At 39.1% G+C, this 23,999-nt stretch overlaps 1 protein-coding gene across 4 annotated transcripts in view; it reads right to left on the reverse strand.

Annotated features, from left to right (window-relative positions):
• Positions 1-23,999, reverse strand: part of CADPS2 (calcium dependent secretion activator 2) — a 527,120-nt gene that overhangs the window by 144,078 nt on the left and 359,043 nt on the right. For all 4 annotated transcript variants that reach the window (XM_066362568.1, XM_066362567.1, XM_066362570.1 and 1 more), the window contains exons 11-13: positions 23,370-23,570; positions 13,841-13,977; positions 10,727-10,914 (exon numbers count right to left, since the gene is read on the reverse strand). In XM_066362568.1, coding sequence (XP_066218665.1) covers positions 10,727-10,914; positions 13,841-13,977; positions 23,370-23,570 — 526 coding nt within the window. The remainder of the gene's footprint in view (positions 1-10,726; positions 10,915-13,840; positions 13,978-23,369; positions 23,571-23,999) is intronic.

The following is a 23,999-nucleotide window of genomic DNA, read 5'->3' on the forward strand; positions in this document are numbered from 1 at the left end:
GCTAGTGCTCTTAGTACCCATGCATTATTTTCTTTCCCCCAGAAAGAAAATAATAAAGAGCAATTTAAAAAACCCTCATAGAAAATGGAAGCGTTACCTGAGAAGCAATAATGGTGGGACTATTGTAAATGCATACACTTTAGAAATATTTTCTGTTACTTTTATTATAAGGCAAAAAATCTTAAAGATCAATAAAATTTAAAATACTATCCACTGAATCAGTGAGTCAATTAAAAAGAAAACCTTAAAAAGGAAGTCCTATATTCTGCTCTTTCACACACTGCAAAATAGGAACTTGCAGAAGCTATGAGAAAAATGTAAACTAGTTATAGCTTATGAATATTTACTGAGTAGACTCAGGGAAGTAAGAGAATTGAACTAATAGCATTATAAACTCAGTTAAAAAGTAATTTTTGTGTGTGTGTGACAGAGAGAGGGACAGACAGGGACAGACAGTCAGGAAGGGAGAGAGATGAGAAGCATCAATTTTCCATTCAGGTACCTTAGTTGTTCATTGATTGCTTTCTCATATGTGCCTTGACCAGGGGGCTACAGTAATGCCAGTGACCCCTTGCTCAAACCAGCAACCTTGAGCTCAGGACATCGACCATGAGGTCGTGTCTATGATCCCACTTTCAAGCCAGCCACCTTGCGCTCCAGCTGGTGAGCCAGCACTCAAGCCAGCGATCTCAGGGTTTCGAATCTGGATCCTCTGCATCCCAGTCCAATGTTCTATCAACTGCACCACTGCCTGGTCAGGCTAAAGTAATTTCTGTCAGCTGTACCACAAGAACTATCCAGAACCAGACTACCACTCAGCACTTCCACTGCCTCCCCTCTGGTTTTGGGTGTCATCGGTTCTCCCCTGAGAACAGCTACAACCTCTTTGGTTTCTCCTCCAGTCTCCTGTCAAGAGTATTGGCAACTCACTACTGTGAGCCTTTTTCAAGCATAAGTCACAGCCTTGTAATGGTGGCCATCATTGTAAAAGGTGAAGTCCTTATAATAATTTACAAGACTTTATATGATCTTCCTGCCTGCCACTGACACTGAGCTCCTCTACCCCTTCATAGCAAGTCCCCTCACTCTGGATACACTGGCCTCCTATCTAGCTGCAAACATATGAAGTATGTTCTGCCTCAGGACCTTTGCATATGCTGTTCCCCCTGCCTGGGAGCTCTTTCCCTGTGGAAAACAGCCTACCCGTGGGTCACATTTTCTTTTAAGAGAAACTGTCACATGTGACATACATGTGTGCACATACATGCACAATGTCTCTTTTGAAAGCCAGATTCATGCAAAAAATAGTTCCCACCTATATTAAGGCCATAATAAATTAATTTCACTCAATTCCTCCACGAACTAAAGAATTTTATAATTTGTGCTATTCAGCAATCTGACAGATTAAGCATTAAAACAAAAAGGAATCCTTTATGTAGACTGGATATCTTGTCATGAGTACCAATTCCTTCTGTAATGAGTGCAACATAAGCTCTAAATTGAGAAAGATTGTTTTAAAAAATGACAGTTCAAAAACAAGAGGTACTGATCTATTTCCTATTCTCTCTGATGACTTCTGGGATAGTTCAGACAAGAAATCAGTTTCCATGAAGTTAAAGGCTGAATAGGCTTTGGCTCAGGGAAGATCTAAGAGGAAAAGGGTATAAAACTGGGTTAAAGAGTCAGACATTTGGGCAGAAGGCAAACTGTCATGAAGAATCTTCTTAAATATTCAGATATGAACTAACCTGGTAGCTCCACTTCTCTTGGTTGAAAAATTTACAGTTCACACATTTTACAGGCATTTCTTCCCATATAATACAAAATTTCAGAGACTCATAAGACCAGTAAAACCTAATGTTGGCCTGTTTACTAATATTCATTTTATCAGGGTAAGTCTGAGTAAGGAAGACCTGGTTGTTAAGTTTTCAGAAACAATGGTCCTGTGATAAACGGCAACTAGAAAGATTAAACCACCCAAGTGCTGTTTTTTGGGTTTGTTTTTTTTTTGAACAATTCAAATTGTTTAAAAAGATCTAGTTGGAGGTTCATAGGGCAACCAAGGCATATTAAAGAGTCTGAGAAGCCCGAAAGTCAAGAAATCTGTTTAACTTTGTTTAAACAGCCTGTCCCCAAATCATTTAGTCATGGGATCGCCCCACAACTCCCAGTTAAAAAGCATCCTTTGGTGCTGATGAGCACTTGTTTTATTATTTAATGAAAACTCTAACTTCTACAGTTATTTCCTCAGTCACAGTCGTCAGCTAAACAGGTTCCAGATCTGTGCGCGGTAAATGCGTCCTTGTCTTTTTCATCTCTAGGAGTCTGCATGTGGCCTGGAACCCAGTGCTCAGGAAGCTGGTGGGCTGAATAAATATACCAGGAGTTAACACTGAATAGAGCAGTCTGGTAGATTGACGCCATCCATTTCCTTCATCCTCATCCACAGGCCTCCTCCCTCCCCAACTCATCAGACAAGTTGGTTTGTCCTGGTAGTTTGGTCGGTTGCGGTAAAAGACATTTTGTAAGCAAGTGGACAAATGACAAAGTCTATGGAGCTTCTGAGTTTCTTTTAGGCTTCTCTTCACCTGCCTTCTGCTATGAGGGATGTATGAGACCCTAGCTTCCTCTAAAGAGAGACGGGGAGACACCTGCAGGGTGGCAGTTCTCAATTGTCAATGCCGCCACAGCACAGCAGGCAGGAGCCACTCTGCACTGGTGTACTTCCCACCAACATCCATTTGTGAACGGAATAAGAAAGAGAGGAAGACCCAGCCTGAATAAGAAATGATGGAAGATGAAGAGGAAAACAACCCTCTCTTCTTGTTTTTGTTCTCCAATCTATAACACCTACTATTGTTTCAAACAAAATGATATATATATATATATATATATATATCATTTGGATGGTCATATGTTATATAATCAGTGTCTTTTTACTTCCCTTGAAATGTTACACATCCAGGGAAGAAGTTAATTTGACCCCTTGACATTCACTGAGATAGAAAAAGTACTTTATCTATGAGAAAAGATTTTTAAGACAAAATTTTATTTTTCTTTTTCTTTTTCTTTTTTTTTCTTCTTTTTTTTGTATTTTTCTGAAGCTGGAAATGGGGAGAGACAGTCAGACAGACTCCCGCATGCGCCCGACCAGGATCCACCCGGCACGCCCACCAGGGGCAAAGCTCTGCCCACCTGGGGGCGATGCTCTGCCCCTCCGGGGCATCATTTTGCCGTGACCAGAGCCACTCTAGTGCCTGGGGCAGAGGCCAAGGAGCCATCCCCAGCGCCCGGGCCATCTTTGCTCCAATGGAGCCTTGGCTGCGGGAGGGGAAGAGAGAGACAGAGAGGAGGGAGGGGGGGTGGAGAAGCAAATGGGCACTTCTCCTGTGTGCCCTGGCCGGGAATTGAACCCGGGTCCCCCGCACGCCAGGCCGACGCTCTACCGCTGAGCCAACTGGCCAGGGCAAAGGCAAAATTTTAAAATCACTCTTCTCTTCCTCCAAACAGTCCCCCCTATTGCGTTCCTTATTTGGATTTCCTACGCATTCTATCTTCATAGGAGTTTTTAAAAGAGTAGACACTTTTTCAGGGACAGCAATTATCTGACTCGATGAAGATACAGGATTTTGTGACAGTTTCTGTGTTAAGGCAGTGATATGTCAAGGACAGTTTTATTGAGGTGTGGGATAACTGAGCTGACCTGCACTGAACCAACAGATATTTGTGGACTAATCCAAATTAAAATCAATGCAGCACAGAACTCTAAAATTCAAGAGAAAATATCAAGAGGATTTTATGATAAAAATAAAGAGTATTACGGTTTATTCTGTGATATCAATATCACATTATTTTTCTTAAATGACACTTTTTTAAATTAAAGGCCTATATACACACTATAAATGGATGAAGGAATTCAGATAAACACAGAGACAAAAATTAAAATTTCCTATAAATGTCCCAACCAGGAATAACTGGTAGTGCAATTCTGTAAATATAATTCTAGATTTATTTCTATAAAATATGGATATTACTGAACTTTCTGGTTCATAAATTGACTCTTTTAATGAACTGTAAACATTTTTCACATCACTTAAATATTCTAATATTTACTTTTTAAAGGAAGTAACAATATATTTCATTATATGAATATATGATAATTTATTAATAGTATACTCCATTAGTAAAAATTAAAAACTTTCTTCCTCTCCACTTATCCTACCATAAATACTGCTGCAATAACAAATCTTATACTATATATATATATATTTTTTATACTATATATTTTTAACCCACCCTTAAATGTTTATTTGGGATAAATTTCCAAAAGTGTATTGCTAGGTTAAGTGGTGCTATAGAATAAATTTGTCCTCACTTCAGATTTATTCATTGAAGTCCTAACTGCTGATGTCACTGCATCTGGAGATAAAGGCTTTTAGGAGATAACTAAGGTTAGAAGAGGTCACAAGGATGAGGCCCTAATCTGATAGGATCGGGGGTCTTATGAAAGGAGGAAGAGCCGCAATCTCCCTTTCTGTTATGAGAGAAAGCAACCGCTTACAAACCAGGAAGAGAGTCCTCCCCAGAACTGCCCATTCCAGCACCCTGATCTCGAGAGTTCCAGTCTCCAGACCGTGAGAAAATAAATTTCTAGTGTTTAAGCCACCCAGTCTATGATATTTTGTTACGGCAGCCTGAAATGACCAAACCAAATGGAAAAATATTTCTGGGCATTTGAATCACATTGCAAAAGTGCTTTTTAAGAAAGCATTTATCAGCTTACACTCTGATCCATAGTGCATGGAATTATTAATTTCCCTGCAACTTCATCAACTGTGGTCTTTATGATTTGTTACAATCATTTTTAATTTTATATATAAAAGGAGTATTACTGTATTAATTACTATGGTAAAAAATGAATCAATCTTGCTGGTTATGTAGGATCTTTCTGTGGCGCATGAAAATCATTGCATTTAATTAAGGGCATTAATTGTGAACTCTATTTATGATGTGTCCCAAGATGTTACCTGTAAAATTTGTAAATACATGGCCAATGTCATTCATTTACTTAGTCAAGAAATATTTATTGAAAAACTAACTACGTCGTGGGGATACAATACAAGCACAACAAAAATGATCCTTACCCTAAGAGTTTATAGTAAGGAAAAGCATAAAAAAGAAAAATCAGACAATTGTATAAAGTATACGATTACATTTTTTCTTCTTTTCCAAGTAAGAGGAGGAAAGACAGAAAGACTCCCGCATGCACCCCAACTGGGATCCATCCAGCAACCCCCATCTGAGGCTGATGTTCTGCCCATCATGGGCCATGCTCACAATAGAGCTATTTTTAGCACCTGAGGTGGAGGCTCAGCAGAGCCATCCTCAGTGACCAGGGCAATTTGTTCAAATTAATTAATCCATGGCCATGGAAGGGGAAAAGAGAGAAAGAAAGAGAGAGAAGGGGAAAAGGGAAGAGTGGAGAAGCAGACGGTTGCTTCTTTGGTGCCCTGATCAGGAATCAAATCTGGGACTTCCACACACTAGGCTGACTCTAACAGCTGAGCCAACCAGCCAGGACTAATATTCTTATAACAGTAAATAGATGAGACACTGAGTCTCAGACAGGACCAGTTGTGCAAAATAAAACAGCCCCCAGGCAGCAGAGCCAGGGCAGGAAGACAAATGGTCAGACTGCTAGCTCACTACCATTTCCAACCTCCCAGCTTCTCCCTGTGCCACTCACCTTTGCTGCTTGCATCTATCTTGTTTTGAAAGGCATGCTTGCTTAAGTATTAAACTCGAGGTTGGGTGGGGACAGATACTACTGCTGGGAAGGTCTGAGGCAGATCGAGGTTGTTCTGTAGCTTTTCAAAGACTCAGAAAAGAAACCTCACACAGGATAACCTTGTTTTGACATTTGATCTGATGGCTCCCCTATCCCAGAAGTGACTCTCTAGATTCAGAATGTGTATGGCATTTACATTTAATTTCTCCACGCTGTACAGTCAAGACTAGAATTAAGAGGTGGTAATGAAAACTCGTAAGAATCCTATTTGATGTAATTACCTACGATTTTACTCAAAATTGCAGCATTCTCTCTAAAGTCAGAGGCAAGAAGGTGCAGCATGATTGCTGAAGTGACACATAAGAGGAAAGGTGAAGATGAAAGTATTGTGCTAGGCTTTGACTGATGCCCATGGAGGTTGTCTACCACTCTGTGATCCGACCTGGAATCCCCGGAAAGCAGGGGTCACTTGCTACGGCAAACTGCAGCCATGCTGCACCCAGTACTTGGAAGCAGGACATCTGAGCTGGCCTTTGTCGCTCTGCCACAGCTCAGGGATGGCCCTCCTAAACCACAGGAGAGGCAGTGAATGCACCACGTGGCTTCCATTACATTGACACAGAAAAGCCATTTTGTGTTGCTGCTTTCGTTTCTCCACCCTCAGCCTGACTTAGGGAAACCAAGCTGTATAACCACACATATCAACCTAGAACTTTGCCCTGCGAAGCATTGTCTCTGCACGCCTCTTTTCTCGTCCCTGGCAGTCCTCGGCGGCACCTGCGCTGAGAGAGAGGCTGTGCTATTCACAGATACATGTGTCTCACATCCCGCCGGTGCGTGTCTGCTTCTGTCCTTGACTTGCTGTTTTCTGTCTCCCTTTCTTTCCTCCTCTCCTTCTCAGCCTCAGCACCAGCCAGACCTTTTCTGTTTAACTCTATTCTTTTCTTCCTGAAACCCTCCGAGTGCTATTCAGACGAGATGTGTCTGCACAAGGAGGAGCACGCCGAGAGCGCGCGGTGTCTGCTGAAGCATGCGCTTCTGGAGAAAGCTCACATCCAGACGCCGCTGCGTCCTTCACATCAGGCAGCGACAAAAGGCAATCTCTCCTCCTTTTGAATTTTTGATAGAGGTAGTTCAGGCAATGAGCAAAATGACTCTCTGAATGTGTGTCTTTACAGATGTAAAAATGATCATAAAAGGAAGCTATGGCAAACAGGGACAGGAAAGACAGGCTTGACATTGACAGCATTTTGAATGAAAATCTACATAAATATCAGATGATGCACACATAGAGAAGAGACACTTTTTTCTTTTCCCTCCACAAGGACAAGTTGCTAAAACCTGACTATTCTATTAGCAGAGAAATTAACAGTATAATGACATACACACTGAAATACTTCCATTTAGCATAAAATGTTACAGCTGTAACCACCCATTTTTCATGTTTTCCCTTCCCTCACAATTTACATCCTTGTGGCTGGGTGACAAAGAGAAGCATATGAGAATGATAACTAATCAATAAGGACATATTTTACATGTTTTATAATTATTGAGCACCTGCATATCAGTGTCTCCCCTTTTACCTATGGGCTTTGAGTTTTGGAAAGGTTAAGTGGTTCGCCCCACCTGGGCCAGTTTGCAAATACCAGAGTCGACATTCAAGGAGAGATCTTCTGCCTCTTTTTATTCTTTCATTGTGGCAGCATGACATACCTGAATGACACCTGCTTGACTCTAAAAATTAAACACTTCTTCCTTCCCTTTTTTCTTAAGCTACCTGTGACCTAAATGTTGAATCAGAGACTGACTCAAATTTCTATTCTAAACCACCACTCGGAGACACCTGCATATGGTCACATTTTAACCTGGAAAATGGATTTAATGTGTACTATTAATATATGCACGAGCATTTAACATACCTTCGATTACACTTTACAGTGTCCCATGATAAAGAAAACAGTACTTTTAGCAGAATAAAAGTAACTATGGCAACCCACAGCTTCAAATCAGGCTGCCTCCCAGGCAGTGGCAGCAGCTCCCAGCTGCCTCAGTAACTCTCCATTAAAATGTCTCTCAAACACGTACATTTTGGGGAAGCATTAGCTTAATTTCCTACTTCATGTTTTCAACTTAACTGACCTTTCTGTGTTAACGACAGAAATAACTGGTCATACCAACTGCGTTGGGCAATGTCTGTTTCATTTTGTCCATCTTCCTGCATTTCAGAACGCTCCCTAACACTGGAGACCTACCCTGTGATATCCACTGGTCAGGAGCTCAGATGGGACCAGAGATAAGGAAGAGTCTAAGGACAACAGCTCCTCATGCGCTGGCTGTCACATAGTGGCTACCCTGAGTGTCTGCTTCTCTCACCACCTCTCAACTTTTTGAGGGCAGACGGTTTCATTTGAGGTGATTGGAAAAACCACCACAACCTGCAACATCCCCAATTTCCAAGTAAGGCCTAGGTCCATACTGAAGTCTAAGCTGGAAGAGAGTCTGAGAATAGGATCACTTTGATTGTGGGATGAACAATGGCAACAGTGGCAGCTTGAATTCCACACATTCATTGTGAACTCACAGTGTGCAAAGCACCATGGGAAGGGCTGCAGAGGGTAACAGGTGAACGAGACTAGTTTTTACCTTCAAAATATAATCTAGTAGTATAGAAGCAGGTATGTGTATAGCATATAAGCATACATGATAAAATTCCTAAGAAAACTAAAAATAAAAGCTTTTCAGTGCCTGAATGAGTTAACAAGTCTTCTTCGAGGAGTTCTGTGAGCTCTGTTATAAAACTTGAGAACAGAAACATTGTAGGGAAAATAAACAGGTTGTCTGAGGTAGAGATCCCATCGAAGACTATTTGGACTTCATACTGAGTAGACAAAGTGAGATGATACTGGAAAAATGCTGATACTATAATCCATTTTTAATGTAATAATCAAATGGGAATCACTGAAGTTTTTTGATAGGGAGCATAGTGAAAATTAATCAGTAACTTAGGAGGTGAATACTAGACTATGATAGGGAGAAAAAAAGCAATAGAAAGGTGAATAAAGACAGAAAAGCAAGAAAAAAGTGAAGGCCAGAATTAGGGTAGACATACAGATTAATTAGGGTAGAAAGACAGATTTGAGGAATACTGTGAAGACAGAATATTCACACTGGCAACACATTGGGTAAAGGAGGTAAAAGAAAAAGATGAATGAACAGTAAGTGAACTGTGAATGGAAGTGATAACAGCAGAAATAATGAACCCATTCGTTCATTCATTCATTCATTCATTCATTCCTCAGATATTTACTGAACACTTACTTTCTCCTAGGAGTGTTACTTTTTTGTCAAGCACTCTGCTAGGAGCAAAGAGAGGTACAGGAGCTGAGTTAGCAAATAGGACAGATTTAATTTTACATACAGAGAGTTGAAAGTCCCAGCAGGACATTCGAGCCCCCGATTGTTGACTGAGATGTGTTCTTTAGGAGTGTAATTGGGTTGGAAGTATTTGTACTGAGAGAGGTCATGGTTGGCACTGTGGAAAGGGATGAGATCACTGAAGTAGAATTTTTCACTGAAGTGGAAAAGGTCTCAGAAAGAGGAGAGCAAGTTTAAGAATGCATGTGAGAGAAGAAAACACTAGACTCTACTCGGAGTCTGGAGGAACAGGAACTATTAGCAAAGAGTTGGTCAAGCAATACATGAGAAGAGAGCGGAGACAGTGCTGCCTCCAGGAAGACAGGCAGCATAGGGTCAGGGACACTGTAGCATCAACTCTTCTCTGAGAGTCAGGAGGGTGAAGATGTGCCGAGGCTACTGGATCAGGTCATTAGGCAATCCTCTTCACAAAGCCCACTGGCCTGTGAGGAGCTCAGGCCAGACCAGAGCAGGTGCAGAGGACTGGTCGGAAAGAGAACAATGGAAAGGCAACTGGCACCGTAACAATACTTAAGATGACATAAGGTATCACTTAACACTTCTGATCACTCCCATGCTTCTTAATGTACTGAAGCCCAACCACAACTTATGCATTCTGAGAAAGATACTATTTTATGTCTTTCTTATAGTTGATGAAGCAAAGACAGGTGAGAAAGTTGCCCTACCTACACCACACAGTTCATAAGTATTCATCGGAAGACAGGCAGTCTGACCTCAGAATGTCTTGACCACGCTATAATGTAGTGAGGTTAGGTGCAGCTTAGACAGGTTAGCGGGAAGAAAGCTACAAGGAGGAAGAGATGGAATATCATTTGAAGGAAGGGAAAGAGGGGATGGGAGAAGGGTACCTCCTTTGTGGGAGGTGCCCTAGATTCTTTGGAACAGGAGTAAGAAAAGACAGGAGGGTGACATGGAGAGATTTTAAGCTCAGAGGTACACAGTTTTGCGGGTATACATTAGGTGATTTCTTGACTTTTTGGTAAAGCAAGAGATAAGATCACTGTGGTGCTAAATAGGCAATACTTATTCCAAAAGTGCAGATTAGGGAAAGGGCTGGGAGAATATACTACATAAACTCTATTATTTATGTTGTTTTACTAATGACGGCTTATTCCACAGTGGAAAAGCCAGGACTGTTGGGAGTACACAAGCCTGTTAACACACCTCCCCAGACATACATATGCATTACAACAAAATACCGATGATACTCCAGCTCCGCAGACCCTGGCACTAGATGGTCCCTAAGGACTCAGGCGACTTCTCATCTCAGATTTTCTCTCTCTCTTTCCCAAGTGGCTCTAATGGCAAAAAGGCACCTAAAGTGCAGCCCACCTAAAATAACAGCGTAGTGATGTACATTTTTTCTTTGTGGGTTTTCTTCTCTCTCTCTCTTCTAAGTGTTTGCTATTTAAAATCTGTTACTAGGTGATAATGGCAAAGCACATGTTTCTCTCTTCCCAAGTCAGACCGATCCATTTCCCTGCATGTTTGCAAGTTAAATACCTGTTGCCATGCACATGAGAGGCGCAGAAGGCGAAGCTGTAATGGAGCAGGGTTGGGTCGATGACAGCGCCGTTTTCCGAATGTTCCATCAGCTCCGTAAGGTAGCACAGGTGCCTATGACAGCCTCTTACCCCGTACCGGGCACAGTACTCATCTAACACAAACACTTGGCCAGGGCTAAACCAACCCTGCAAAAGAGAAAAAAAATTATTTTTTTCTGTACTAAGATCTGCTTTCCTGAAGGCGCTACTAGGCACTATACAGAGAAGCTGAATTAAAGTGTCTTTTGACATTTTTAAATTAGTGGTATGTTACATGTTATTTTCAGAATATCTCAAGTCATCAATGTTGGAACTGATTTGTAAACTGGCAACCTAATACCATCCTCTCTATTGCCACGGCAGGCATGGGCGACCTGTTCTCCCCGTCATTCAAATCTAGTCAAATTTGTTCACAGTATCAGAGTTGTCGGTCACAAAAATGACATTCCAAATAAATGCAACCCCTGAATCAATTTAAAAGAGAAGGGGAAAACAGACACTATCATTGGAAACGCTCAGTTACTGAAAGCACTTTATAAAGTAAACTGAAAGAAAACTTCAGGCCCTGGTCGGGTAGCTCAGTTGATTAAAGCATTGTCCCAACATGCCAAAGTTGTAGGTTCAATCCCCGGCCAGGGCATATTAGTAAAAAAATAAATAAATAAATAAAATTTTAAAAAAAGAAGAAAGCTTCAGTTAAATTTAGCAGTGGTAAACATGTATTATTTGAGTATTTAAATATTTGAGACATTGTTCTCATTCTGTTTGTCTTTCTATGACAAATATAAGAATGTTAGTGTTTGCTCTACAAAATGTTTTGATGAATTACATGGATTTAAGATAAAAACGATTAAAATGGGAAAATGGAGGGTTTTAAAAGGGGGCAGGAAAATCATGCAAGAGAAGGAACAGAATGGTGAGAAATGTAGAAAGGTGAGCTGCAGGAAAGACAGGAGGAGGAGAGAAGAGCGAGCCACAGAACATTTACTGCGGTTATGGTGCGGGCACTAGCCTAGACTCAGAGTCATATATCTATGCAGTGATATGTATATTAAATATTTAGCACCATCATGCATGCTTGTTATTATGAGATCCATGTTACATATAATATGTATATATATAAGCTACAGCTCAGAGGTATTCGGTGAATGGCTCAAGATCACGCTACAAATCAATTGCTGAGCCATGATCTCCATCCAGAGTCTTCCTGCCTCCAAACTCTCATCACACCATGTTCACTCCCCTCTGGGTGCCGCTGAAGACACACTGTAGTGTTCCCTTCAGACTTTGAGTGACACATGGGGTCCTCCACATAACCAAGCAGCTTGTGACATCAGTAACTAACCCCACGGAGCGGAATCCAAGAGCAAACGGTCCCTCGTACAGGTTCACTCCGCCTGCGCGAGTTCACGGAAAGATGTTAGGTTGACGATAATTAGTTTCACTCACCATGTAATTGTGAAGGTAGAGCTAGATCAGGTTCCAACTACATAATTACCTGCTAAATAATGAGTACTTAATATAGAGTCTCTAATCAATTAATAAACCACTAGTGTAATCTTGACAATCAGTTGTTTGAAACACCTTTCATGAGCAGGAAATGCGTTCTTTTTGAAATCATTTTTTTTTTTTTTTTTGTATTTTTCTGAAGCTGGAAGCGGGGAGAGACAGTCAGACAGACTCCCGCATGCGCCCAACCGGGATCCACCTGGCACGCCCACCAGGGGCGACGCTCTGCCCACCAGGGGGCGATGCTCTGCCCCTCCGAGGCGTCGCTCTGCCACGAGCAACCAGAGCCACTCCAGCGCCTGGGGCAGAGGCCAAGGAGCCATCCCCAGCACCCGGGCCATCTTTGCTCCAATGGAGCCTCGGCTGCAGGAGGGGAAGAGAGAGACAGAGAGGAAGGAGAAGGGGAGGGGTAGAGAAGCAGATGGGCGCTTCTCCTGTGTGCCCTGGCCGGGAATCGAACCCGGGTCCCCTGCACGCCAGGCCGATGCTCTACCGCTGAGCCAACCGGCCAGGGCTGAAATCATTTTTTAATAAGAATGTAAGTTTACTTCACGGAGCTACCATGTTCAATAGCCAAGAGACTAAATGGCGACAGGCATATTCTAGCTAGAAAAATTCCAGAGAAATTACCACTAACAATATAATCCCTGGAAAGGCACAAGTGATTCCTAAGCTGTCATTTAATGTCCACATTGGAGAAGCCAAACAACCCTTCTAAAAGTAAATAAATAAATAAATAAATAAATAAATAAATAAATAAATAAATAAAAGTAAATGATACTTTGTGACACTGGCCAGGTGGTTCAGTAGAAACACTGTACTGGCTCCAAAGTCATAGGTTTGATTAGGGCACAATGAGAAGCAACCAATGAGTGCCCGTGGAATGAGCTGATGCTTCTCTCTTCCTCTTTCTCTCCCCCTTCCTCTTTCTCTCTCAAATCAATGGAAAAATTAAAAAATAAATAAAATTATACTTTGTGTCCCAAATCTTGGCTGGCTTCAGCAAATAGCAGTTTAGCTGCCCGATATAATTCCTTTTTCTTTCTTTTTAAAAAAAATTCAAATTGTCTTTTGAGCGTTAGATGTAACAAAGCCTTGCTGTCACCTAGTGCCCAGGCCCTACTGCCGAGCCACTGTTTCTCCCCCTGGCACTTAGGTTGTCTTTCCAGGAACAAAAGAGAGAAACGAAAAATATCTCTACACTGGGCGAACAGAACTCCAACCTTAAAATGTCTGTACAGGGGTTAGTAACTCCTCTCACGGAGGGTTTTCATGTTCATTAAAGCCTTCTATTTTCACTCAGCCCTTCTCCAGGGGGACTGACAAGCCACAGTTCAGAGTCTGTGTGAGTCTATGCTCCTGTCTATTGAGTGGCACAGCGGTGGTCTTCAAGTGTATAATTTTCAAATTGGGAAGCAATCGATTGGAATCCTTCATAACTAACTCTCACTACTGTTATTAAACAAGTCAGGGCTCAAATGCCGCCTCATCGCCAAGTATTTCTCACTTTTAACCCCCTTTAATTCTAACCTGGAGGGGTCTAGCCAGGCAGCCTGGTACTCACCAAGCAAGAATAGGAATCATTCAGTCTGTGATTCAAAGTCTGCCGCTGGAGTATTCTAAAAAGGAGGGCGTGGTCCAGCTTGCAAGGATTCGCAGAAATAAACTCATCCATGCCATGTTTCTGAAAACGGTCTGCATCTGTGAATATTCAGGAAAGCACGCATAATACATTTATTTTTCTGGTTTAATAATGGGCAAATGCAGTTTTTGCAAAGCACAAAATGCATGCCTCATCACAACAAACGATTACATTCTATTACGTAAAACACGACGCCCAGAATTCAGCACATGAGTGTAAATTGCAGTTTGGGGGGAGCCTACATAAAAATGACAGAACACAATTTGCCAATCGCTCGAAGAGAGGAAATCCTATTTTCTTTCAAAGCTACTTCTCATATTTCATCACGAAATAATCTTTATTTTTCAATTTTAAGAAAAGTTGATGCATTTTAAGTACATATTGACTCAAGGAACTGACCGGGAAAGAACTCACGTCTATTTGTAGTGATGGCTAGAAGCCTGCTTTCCAAATGGCAAACTGGGGCAGAAATGAACACACAAGCTCTAGCTGGACCACTTCCAGTCCTTTTTATTTGTAGGGCGCTTTTAATGGGAACAACCTTAATGTAGAAATGGCAATGGACGCTCTCAAGCTTCAAGTTTAAGAGACATGAAAAAGGCAGCATCGTGTTTGTGCAAATATGCAGACAAAGCCTAACGTCCCACATGGCACTTCAATCAAAGGCCCAAAGTCATTGTTCTTTACAGATTGCATCTTTCAACGCCCGTAGACCCTGCGGGTTTGTCAAAAGGCAAGCCTTTATGATTGCTTTCATTAATGGTATGTTTTGTCAAAGTCTTCAATTGTGAGTTCTTTACTGAGGATAGAGAGAAAGAGCCACACGCTGCCCCAAAGAAGGGCTGGGTGTTACTACATTAGCTCCATTAGAAATGTTGCGCATATTGGTCAAGCAATCAGTTATCAAGATAAAAGTGGACTCTCCTCACAATGGTAGAGCCAAAGCTCCATTGTTCCTTAAAATTCACAGAGAGATCTCATTTCCGGTCATTGCAAGAGGCAGAGTCATAAGTGTAAGATAAATGTGGTTTTGAAAACCTATCTGGGTGCAATCCTAAAATTGCAAAGGGAAGGAGACAAAAGTTTATTGATTCAACCCAATTATAGAGTCGGGCTCATAATAAAACTCAATATTGATCTGTGGACATGATGCTAACATAATCAGTCACATTTAGATATTTAGCCCAGATCATATCGATCCATGTCAAGTTCAACTTTCAGCCATATTTGTGGATGGAAGAGCTATATAATTCAAGCTGAAGGGTTTTCAGAATCACACACAAAAAAGATACACCAACTAATATACATCTTATCATATCGAAAGGTGAATTTAGCAAGTAATGAATGGCCATTCATTGATGATGTACAGTATGAGGTTATAATCCACAGAGAAAGTAACATATGTTTTCCTTTACTTTTAGTACTTACCTGGATGGTTAAATCATTGGATGTAGTACATTAGTATTAATTAGATGAACACTAAACTGCTTTTCCTGAACTCTGAAATGAGATAATTTAACTTCTCTTGTATTTTATTCTTATGCCTTATAGTCTTTTAATAGAAAATTAAATATATGAAAATGTAAAATAATAACAAATGAGTAGGAGGCAGAATATTGAAAAATGCAAGGAACGTGTAAAATCAGAAGATTACATTTATTTTAAAGAATTTATCTTAGAATCCTTATTTTTCCATTTATCTGAATAAAAAAATCTTTTGCTATCACCTTTATGAAATCAAATTACTAGTTTTATAAAACATCTGCTGAGTTTTAGTCATTATTATTTTTTTTTCAGCAAAGAAGGTCATAACTAGAAGTTAAAAATAACACCCATTAATGGCTTAGCTGTTGAGAACAGGGTATGTAATATATTTCAGAGAAAAACAATCCACAATTCTCTTTTAACCATAAAGGTTTACAGAAACAAATTCTTTTTTTTTTTTTTTTAGGCATTAAGTACATTTTGTTCAACTGCAACTAATTCTTCAAAGGACATTTCTTTTTAAAAAATATTTTAAATTCATTTATGCTGACATATTTTCAAATGTCACACTCACACTGTGCCCCCCATGTCCCATGCAGAGTCTCTTAACACCCCCATTTCCCACCCCTCTGGTCCCCCACCTCCTTCCACCACCCTTCCCTTTCCCTCTGGCTGCTGCAACACTGTTGTCTGTACATGTCTGTTACGTATATATGATTTTGGCCAATCCCTTCACCTTCTTTGATCTGGTTCCCTTTTCCCTCTTTCCTATGACAGCGGCCATCTGTTCCCTGTGGCTCTGACTTATAAAAAAAAATTTCTATTTTAAAGCAATAAGTATACAGCCCTAAATAAAATATACAACTTCCTAAAAAATTAATCTATGGTTCATTTATACAATGAGTCATAGTTTCAAAAATAAATTTACTTTAGGAAGCATTTTCCTCATGAGATATAACTCTAAATCATAAACTTACTAATGTGACAAGCTTTTCTGAGCTACCCATAAATGGAAAAATTACTTTTCCAATTGCTATCAGTGATAAAAATAATATTCATAATAGTAATTTAAGTAAAAAATACAGATTCTATAGTGAAAGAAAGAAAACACATGAAAAATATTCTTAAACCAACAAACAAGACACCTTATAATCTCTCCAGGGTTACAATTCTATGAAAAGACAATGCACTCCTAAGGACTGTCCCATCTTCCAAACACAGGCTGGAAAGACCAGGCATCTGTCTCGACTTCTTGCTTTCTATGTCTGAGAAGCACAATCAAAATGTTCTATGCAAATATACTTCACTGTGTACCATTTTTCCATTAGTTTCCATGAATTTACATAGAAAAATAAATTGAAAAGGCAACAGTTTTGATCTCCTTGTGTGAGAAATTCTTCACTTTCAAATTCTCCATGAATTAAAGTAAAACAGGAAGTCAACTGTCATTAAGATATTACCTTCTTTCTTAATTTCATAAAGGAATATTTTCCTATAGCTTTCTGTGGGCATAACATCTCTTCTTTTAACTCTCAGGAAACAGAGTTATCATCTAGATCAAATGGAAAGCCCACTTTCAATCATTCATTCACACAATAAAATCGAAAGCTTGTTGACTTGCTCTAAAACTGGGTTACTCTGGGTTATCTTCAATTCATGTTTACAATAACACAAAATTACGGTGACTAGTTTTAAATGGAAAACTATTCATGGCACTAATCAAATGATCACTGATAATGACAAATTTCAGTTTAGTTTATCTTCTGCAATGATATAAAAATTATCAAAAGAAATCAACAAGATATTAGTTAGCTTCAACAATGTACTGTAAAACTGTTGTAAATTGTGATGATTAACCTATGGACTAACTACAGATGTGGGACATGGTAATTGAAGAGCGTTTCTATGGTAACAGTTGGATACAGGCTCCAACGTCTTGAGGTGGTCTTGTCACCAGGTGTGGTAACAGCAGATAAAATAAAAACCAAACTGAGAAAGATTACTATTTGCTATAGATTTAAGGAATTAGAGCAGCTTTCTTCAAATGGAACCTGAGAATTAACATTTTCCTTAGGTAATAGCTGTTGGAAGTCAAGAGAAAAGAATAAATAGGCTGGCAGTATCCATTTAGATTGTCAACACTGACCTGAAAACAGCTGGCACAGAAAACAATGTGTAAATTATTAGCATTGGGTCATGAACCCAAGTCCCTGAAAGGCATCTAAGTTAGAGTTCAGAATGTGAACTCTTTCTCTGCAACTAATTTGAAAGATGCTGCGTTTTTTCCTGCTCCTGGAGTTGTGAGAGATTAGAAGCATTTTTGAAAGGGAAAGGGGAGGACAAAGATTGGGAGAAGGGGCAAGGAGACCACTGAGGGAGAAGAGGTGGCCACTCACTAGAACCGAGACTACTCAAGTGTCCAGACCTGGGAGTCCAGCACCAAAAGGACTCAGAAGAGGGTGCTGCTAGGTAATGGTCACCTCCCCTGCAAAACCCCCAGCTGAACTAAGCAGCCATGAACACTGAAATACAGTGACTTGGTTTCAAGTTATCCTATGTTTATTTTAGAAGCTTGCCTGGAGCTGCATTTACTGCTACTACACTTGGCTATACTTTCCCTTCAGCTCAAACTCACATTGACTTGAAAATTTACAGGATGTAAAAAGTAGCACACAGAAACACACACCATTTCTCTTTACAGCACCCATACAGACACTGATAGGAAGAGCTTAACGTTAAAATTTTAGAGAGATCCTCCTGCTTGGCACGTTCATGTTTTATGTATGCATGTTTTATGCTGAGACCAGACAAAACGGTTGATAGATATATCAACTAGAAGTTTGTTCACACCTCTATTATTGACCCACATAATTCCTTAGCTTGTTTTTGCTAAATTGATTAAAAACTGATAGGTGGATTTACACATCCTGCTTTTTGCAGCAAATGGCATGTAATATTTTCACCCAATGACAATTTTAATCAACACATACAGACCTACAATCACAGGCCAAGTAAACCAATATTCAACATTTATTTAAATTAATACAGTCAATGTAAAGTAAGACATTCTTTACCCATGAAGTGTGAAATTTAATTTATTAGATCAACCAGGAAAACTAGGTTCTATAATTAAATGCAAATTTATAGTCTAATTTAAGGATTAAAAATTGGCTTAAAATTGAAAAGGTAACTTCTCTGGTTCACTTTCAACATTAACTTATGACTGGAAGCCCACCAGCATTGTGTCGGGCTGTATCAGTTGACATACATATTGTACTACATATGTGAGTTAAGGGAAAAAATAAAAAACAAGGTGTTTGCATAATATTTTGATTGGTAACAGCAAAGAAGGTTGTTTAACTGAAGGTGTCTGTCAGTCAGGCAAAAGGCAGAGTTCACACTTTTCAAAATTTTTATATATCCTGAGAGTCAAAGAAATAGATAAGTAGACTAGATTCTCTTACCAGGGAATCTATAAACACATACTATTATTTTTTCAGGATATAAATAATGGCAAGGTTGTCTTATAATAAGTTTGATTTTATAAATTTATTATTTTGTTATGACTATCCCTAAACATTCAGCCTGCTGAGATTTAAAAATGAGCTTTATTTTTTAAAGTTATAATATTGATGTTTCAAAGAATGTTCAGGAGAGGAAATGAATTAGCAACTAGTCCCTCCAATTAAACTCATCCACTGTGAATATTTTAGGTAGAACTTTACCTACATTTAAATTTTTTTCACTTAGTGAAAATAATATTACATAAATGATTTAGCATTTTTCTACTTAATTTTATGGAGCATTTTTTTTTGCAAGCTATTGTGTCACCTTCATGCCCAGATGAATGGTAGATAATAGGTTGTTTCTACTTTTCTATTGTGGCAAAAATAGACATTTTTGTCTCATAAATGGTAAAATTAATCTAAATATTCTGGGTTTATCTAGACAGTAGGAGCCTCACATTGTAATCAAGGTTATACCTGTCCTTCAAAAATTGTATCATCACAAAATTTTTTATACAGTGAAGACAAAATCACAAAATTTTAAAAATCATAAAATACTTACCCTTACCAGCTATGAGTCAGCAAAGAAATAAAAAACAAAGCATATTTAAGTGGGTTAGAAACATATTTATTTCTATAACTAATCACATTGATTTTTAAAAATTTTATTTAGACAATTTTAACAGGGTGACATTGATCAACTAGAGTACATAGATTCAGAGAAAACATCTGCAGATCATTTTGACATTTGATTATGTTGGGAAGAGGATATGAACAGACACTTCTCCCAGGAAGAAATACAAATGGCCAACAGATATATGAAAAGATGCTCATCTTCATTAGCTATTAGAGAAATGCAAATCAAAACTATAATGAGATACCACCTCACGCCTGTTAGATTAGCTATTATCAACAAGTGTTGGAGAGGCTGTGGAGAAAAAGGAACCCTCCTTCGCTGTTGGTGGGAATGTAAAATAGTACAACTATTATGGAAGAAAGTATGGTGGTTCCTCAAAAAATTAAGAATAGAACTACCATATGACCCAGCAATCACTCTACTGGGTATATACCACTAAAACTCAAAAATACCGGTACGTAAAGACACATGCAGCCCCATGTTCATTGCAGCATTGTTCATGGTAGCCAAGACATAGAAACAACCCAAAAGCCCTTCAATAGAGGATTGGATAAAGAAGATGTGGTACATATATTCTATGGAATACTACTCAGCCATAAGAAATGATGACATAGGATCATTTACGATAACATGGATGAACCTTGATAACATTACACTGAGTGAAATAAGTAAGCCAGAAAAAACTAAGAACTGTGTAATTCTATACATAGGTGGGATACAAAATTGAGACTCATGGACATAGATAATCACATTGATTTTATTATTTCTTGGTGTCTACTAATGACTTTGAAAGTTGTTCTTCCAAGAGATAAACACTAGGGGTGCAACTTTCTATAGGGGCCCATGAATCTCTGATAGATGTTACACTCAGTATTATCATCTGTTTGAGGTAAGAACACATTTTTCTCACTTATTTAGTTATTTTTTTTCCTATCTAAAGAAAGATAAAAGCAGCAGAGTATGCTCTATTAGAAAACTTTACTGAAAGCCCAGAATACAAGAAAGCTGTTGCTAACTGAAACACTTTGGCCTTCTAGAATAAATTTCGCTCTTTCAGAAGATGACAATTCGGTTTCAATCCACCTGCTCAGCACTGCCTTGAAAATACACTGATTATCTAATAGTAGGAGGTTTAGTCACACAGAGATTAAGTGGCTATCTGAATCAATTGATCGTGAGATCGTTAACTCATTAATTCTGTATTGTCTGTTAATGTTAAGGCCAGTGGTTCCTGACCACGTTTTTGTCCCTGTGTGCAAGATGTGTTGTGTCCATGAGCTCAGCAGACTTCTTGGGTCTGCATTGCACTTAGGATGTCAACAAAAGTGAATGAGCGAGATATTTTTACAAAAATGATTTTCAGGTCATTGTAACCTCAATGAGGGTTACAAATGGGAGTAATTTCCCCCCATCTTCAACCCTGCCCTCGTGAACATTTGAAAACATTTTGAGATATTCTGGTCTTAAGAAATAGGCAGAGGGTGGGGAGAGCAGGGTGTGCGACTGGCATCTAGTGGATAGATGTTAGGGATGATGCTAAACATCTATAATACAGAGGACAACTTTCCCCAACCCCCGAAACAAAGACTTACCTAGCTAGCCCAAAATCTTAACAGTGCCAAGGCTGAGAAATCTTGCTCTGACTTGTGAAAAATAATCATTAGTCAAGGTGCTTCTAGTCAAGGTGGTGTCACTGAAAACAGAGTTACCCTCCCACTTGAAAACATTAAAAATTCAGAAAAAAATAGTTCTCAAAACAATGGGTATCAGGCAAGATAGGAGAGCGATTCCTAGGAGATGAGACACAAATGAGGCAGGCCTTACAGTTGCCCTAAGTTAACACTGAAACAAGAACCCAGCGTTCTCCCTGAGTTAAGAAGCCAGAGCTAACAGTTCAGAGAGGCATGGGGGGGGTGGTGCTGGGTCCACAGGGAAGGGGATGGCACTGCTCCTGCCCCTGTCTCCACCTCCTTCAGTATTCAGGTGAATACGAAACATCTCATGCATGAGAGGGAACTACCTGAAGCCAGGGAAAGGATCACCCATTAGAGGAGACAGTGCCCCAAACTCACACAGAGCCTGGAACAATACTTGTTCCCAACAGTCAGAATATAAAACCTCAAAACTCAGGGGTCATCAGTCAGAGTCCTTAAGAAGAATCTTTGGATGTGGCTACAATGAACCCTATTAGGCACTGTTTGGTTCCACCTAACAAAACCGAAAAGCAAAATCTGAATGGATCAAACTATTTCCAAGTAACTTAGCTTCAACTGTTTCTCGGAATAAACATCAAGAACATTTTCATGAAGAAAACCACACTGAGGGACATCGTAATCAAACTGCTCAAAACCAGCACAAAGAGAATATCTTTAAAGCAGCTAGATGAAAACAAAAAGACACGTTATGTAAAAGAAGCAAACAAAAATGATGGTGCATTTGTCATCAGAGGGAATAAAAGCAACTTTTCAGACAGCGGAACAAAATCTTTATAGTACTGAAAAAAGAAAATCTTTCAAAACAACAGTAAGGACTTTTTCATATATAGAGAAGAATTCATCACCATCAGACCTACACTACAAGAAAAATCAAAGGAAGTCCTTCAAGAAGAAATAAAATGTCTCTGTGAGAGAATGCAGAGCTCAGAAGTGGTAACCACATGGGTAACTACATAACAGTTTCTCATATTATTTAAATGTCTTTAAAAGGTAATTGTTTAAGGCAATAAAACTAATAGCAATGTATTGTGGGATTTCAAGCAGAGGTAGGAGTGTATGACAAGAACAGTCCAGTAGCCAGGGCGGGAGAAATGGAAGTAAGGTCCATAGACTGTGCCTGAAGTGGTATCACGTGATGGTGGACTGTGGTGAGTTTTAATGTATACAGTTTAGACCTGAAAGTATAAAGGTGACTGGTGTCCACATTCCATCTTTAATTATTTGACTTAAGTGCCTTTGTTTAAGATGCCCCATGTGATACTAAAGGTTGCCAAAAAGAAAAGGGAGTAGTTGTTTGACCCATAATAACTCTGATGTCAAAATATTACTTCCATAGAGCAGAATCTTAAGAGAAAAAGGGTGCTGATCGAAAAGCCACAGTTTGAGCTCAAAGTCAGAGACAAACTGATTTATTTCAGGGGAAACCAGCGAAGTTTTGCAAAGGGGACTCACAAATTAGAATCTTGAGTCTAACGATTACAAAAACTATGGTTGACAATGTTTCTATCATTATCATGTAATTTGTTAACAAATTTACTTATAAATTCAAATGAAAAATATAGTCCTTAATGACTTAAATTAGCATACAAAAAATGACATGAATATTAAGGTGTTGTATTTAGAAAAAGAAAACTGGCTTGAGGACTTCTGTTTTTATCATCTACAACAGAAAATAGCCCTATTGTCCTTCCAGGTTATGAAGAACAAACCTAAAAAAGTGACAGTTCATCATTTTGGTTTTCTGAAATCCTACCAATGCCAATTTCATTTTGGAATACTTTCCTATTTCTATAGGGCACAGTTAAAATTTTTATAGGAGAAGTTAAAATTACAAAAATTAAAATAAATATTCTTTGGAGAGTTTTGGAAGTTTTTATCATATGCTCTTGTGATTCCTGGAGTCCCCCAACGCTTGGCAAATTCACGATTAGAAACCAGTGGCACCGTTTAGTCTAAATCTGTGAGAAAAATTAGATAACTGATTCTTTGACTATTAATATGAACTATTTTGTATTCAATTAGGAATCAGTTAATGATATAAACTGCAAGAAAATGTTATGTCTCCTTAAGGTTATTAATTGATAATCAAATTATTTAATAAAACTTACAAAGCTGAGCATCTGCTTGAAGAGCTCCTCCTTTAGGATTCAGCTTCTGCGTTTGAATGGCAGGAACAGGTTTGTATGACTGGCCTGTGGCCCTATACATGGCTTGAACCCATAGTATTCTATCCTGTTCATCATCACTGGCAAAAATAACAGTGTCTCCTTCTTTAACAGCATTGAAGAACATCCGCCCGCCCTGAAGGCCTGTGGAGGGAGGAAGAATTCATTAAAAACTTCTACAACTGGCTGATTTTAACCTTATTCACTAAATGGTCTCATGGATAAGAATCGGAAAAAAAAAAGCATTGATATTAGTAGCTCAATGTTTTAAACGATTTTTTTAGTTGAGGATCAAACACACAATCCAAAAATTGAAAGAGAGGAAATAAGAGAAAGGTTTAAATTTCCATATCACTTTGGAAATTAAAAATAATCTAGGGAAATAAACAGTCTGTGACATAGTAGCATTATGAAGACACACAAGCCTACCCCACAAAAATGAAGACAATAGTCTGATAAGTCATGCCAGAAAAGTGTCATCTGTTGGCATAGTTCTCATCCAGTGTGCAGGAGAACTCTATGAGTTTAGCCAAAAACAAAAACAAACAAACAAAACAGTGATGCAAAAAATGG

Source organism: Saccopteryx leptura, chromosome 2, assembly GCF_036850995.1.
Source record: "Saccopteryx leptura isolate mSacLep1 chromosome 2, mSacLep1_pri_phased_curated, whole genome shotgun sequence".
NCBI lineage: Eukaryota > Metazoa > Chordata > Mammalia > Chiroptera > Emballonuridae > Saccopteryx > Saccopteryx leptura.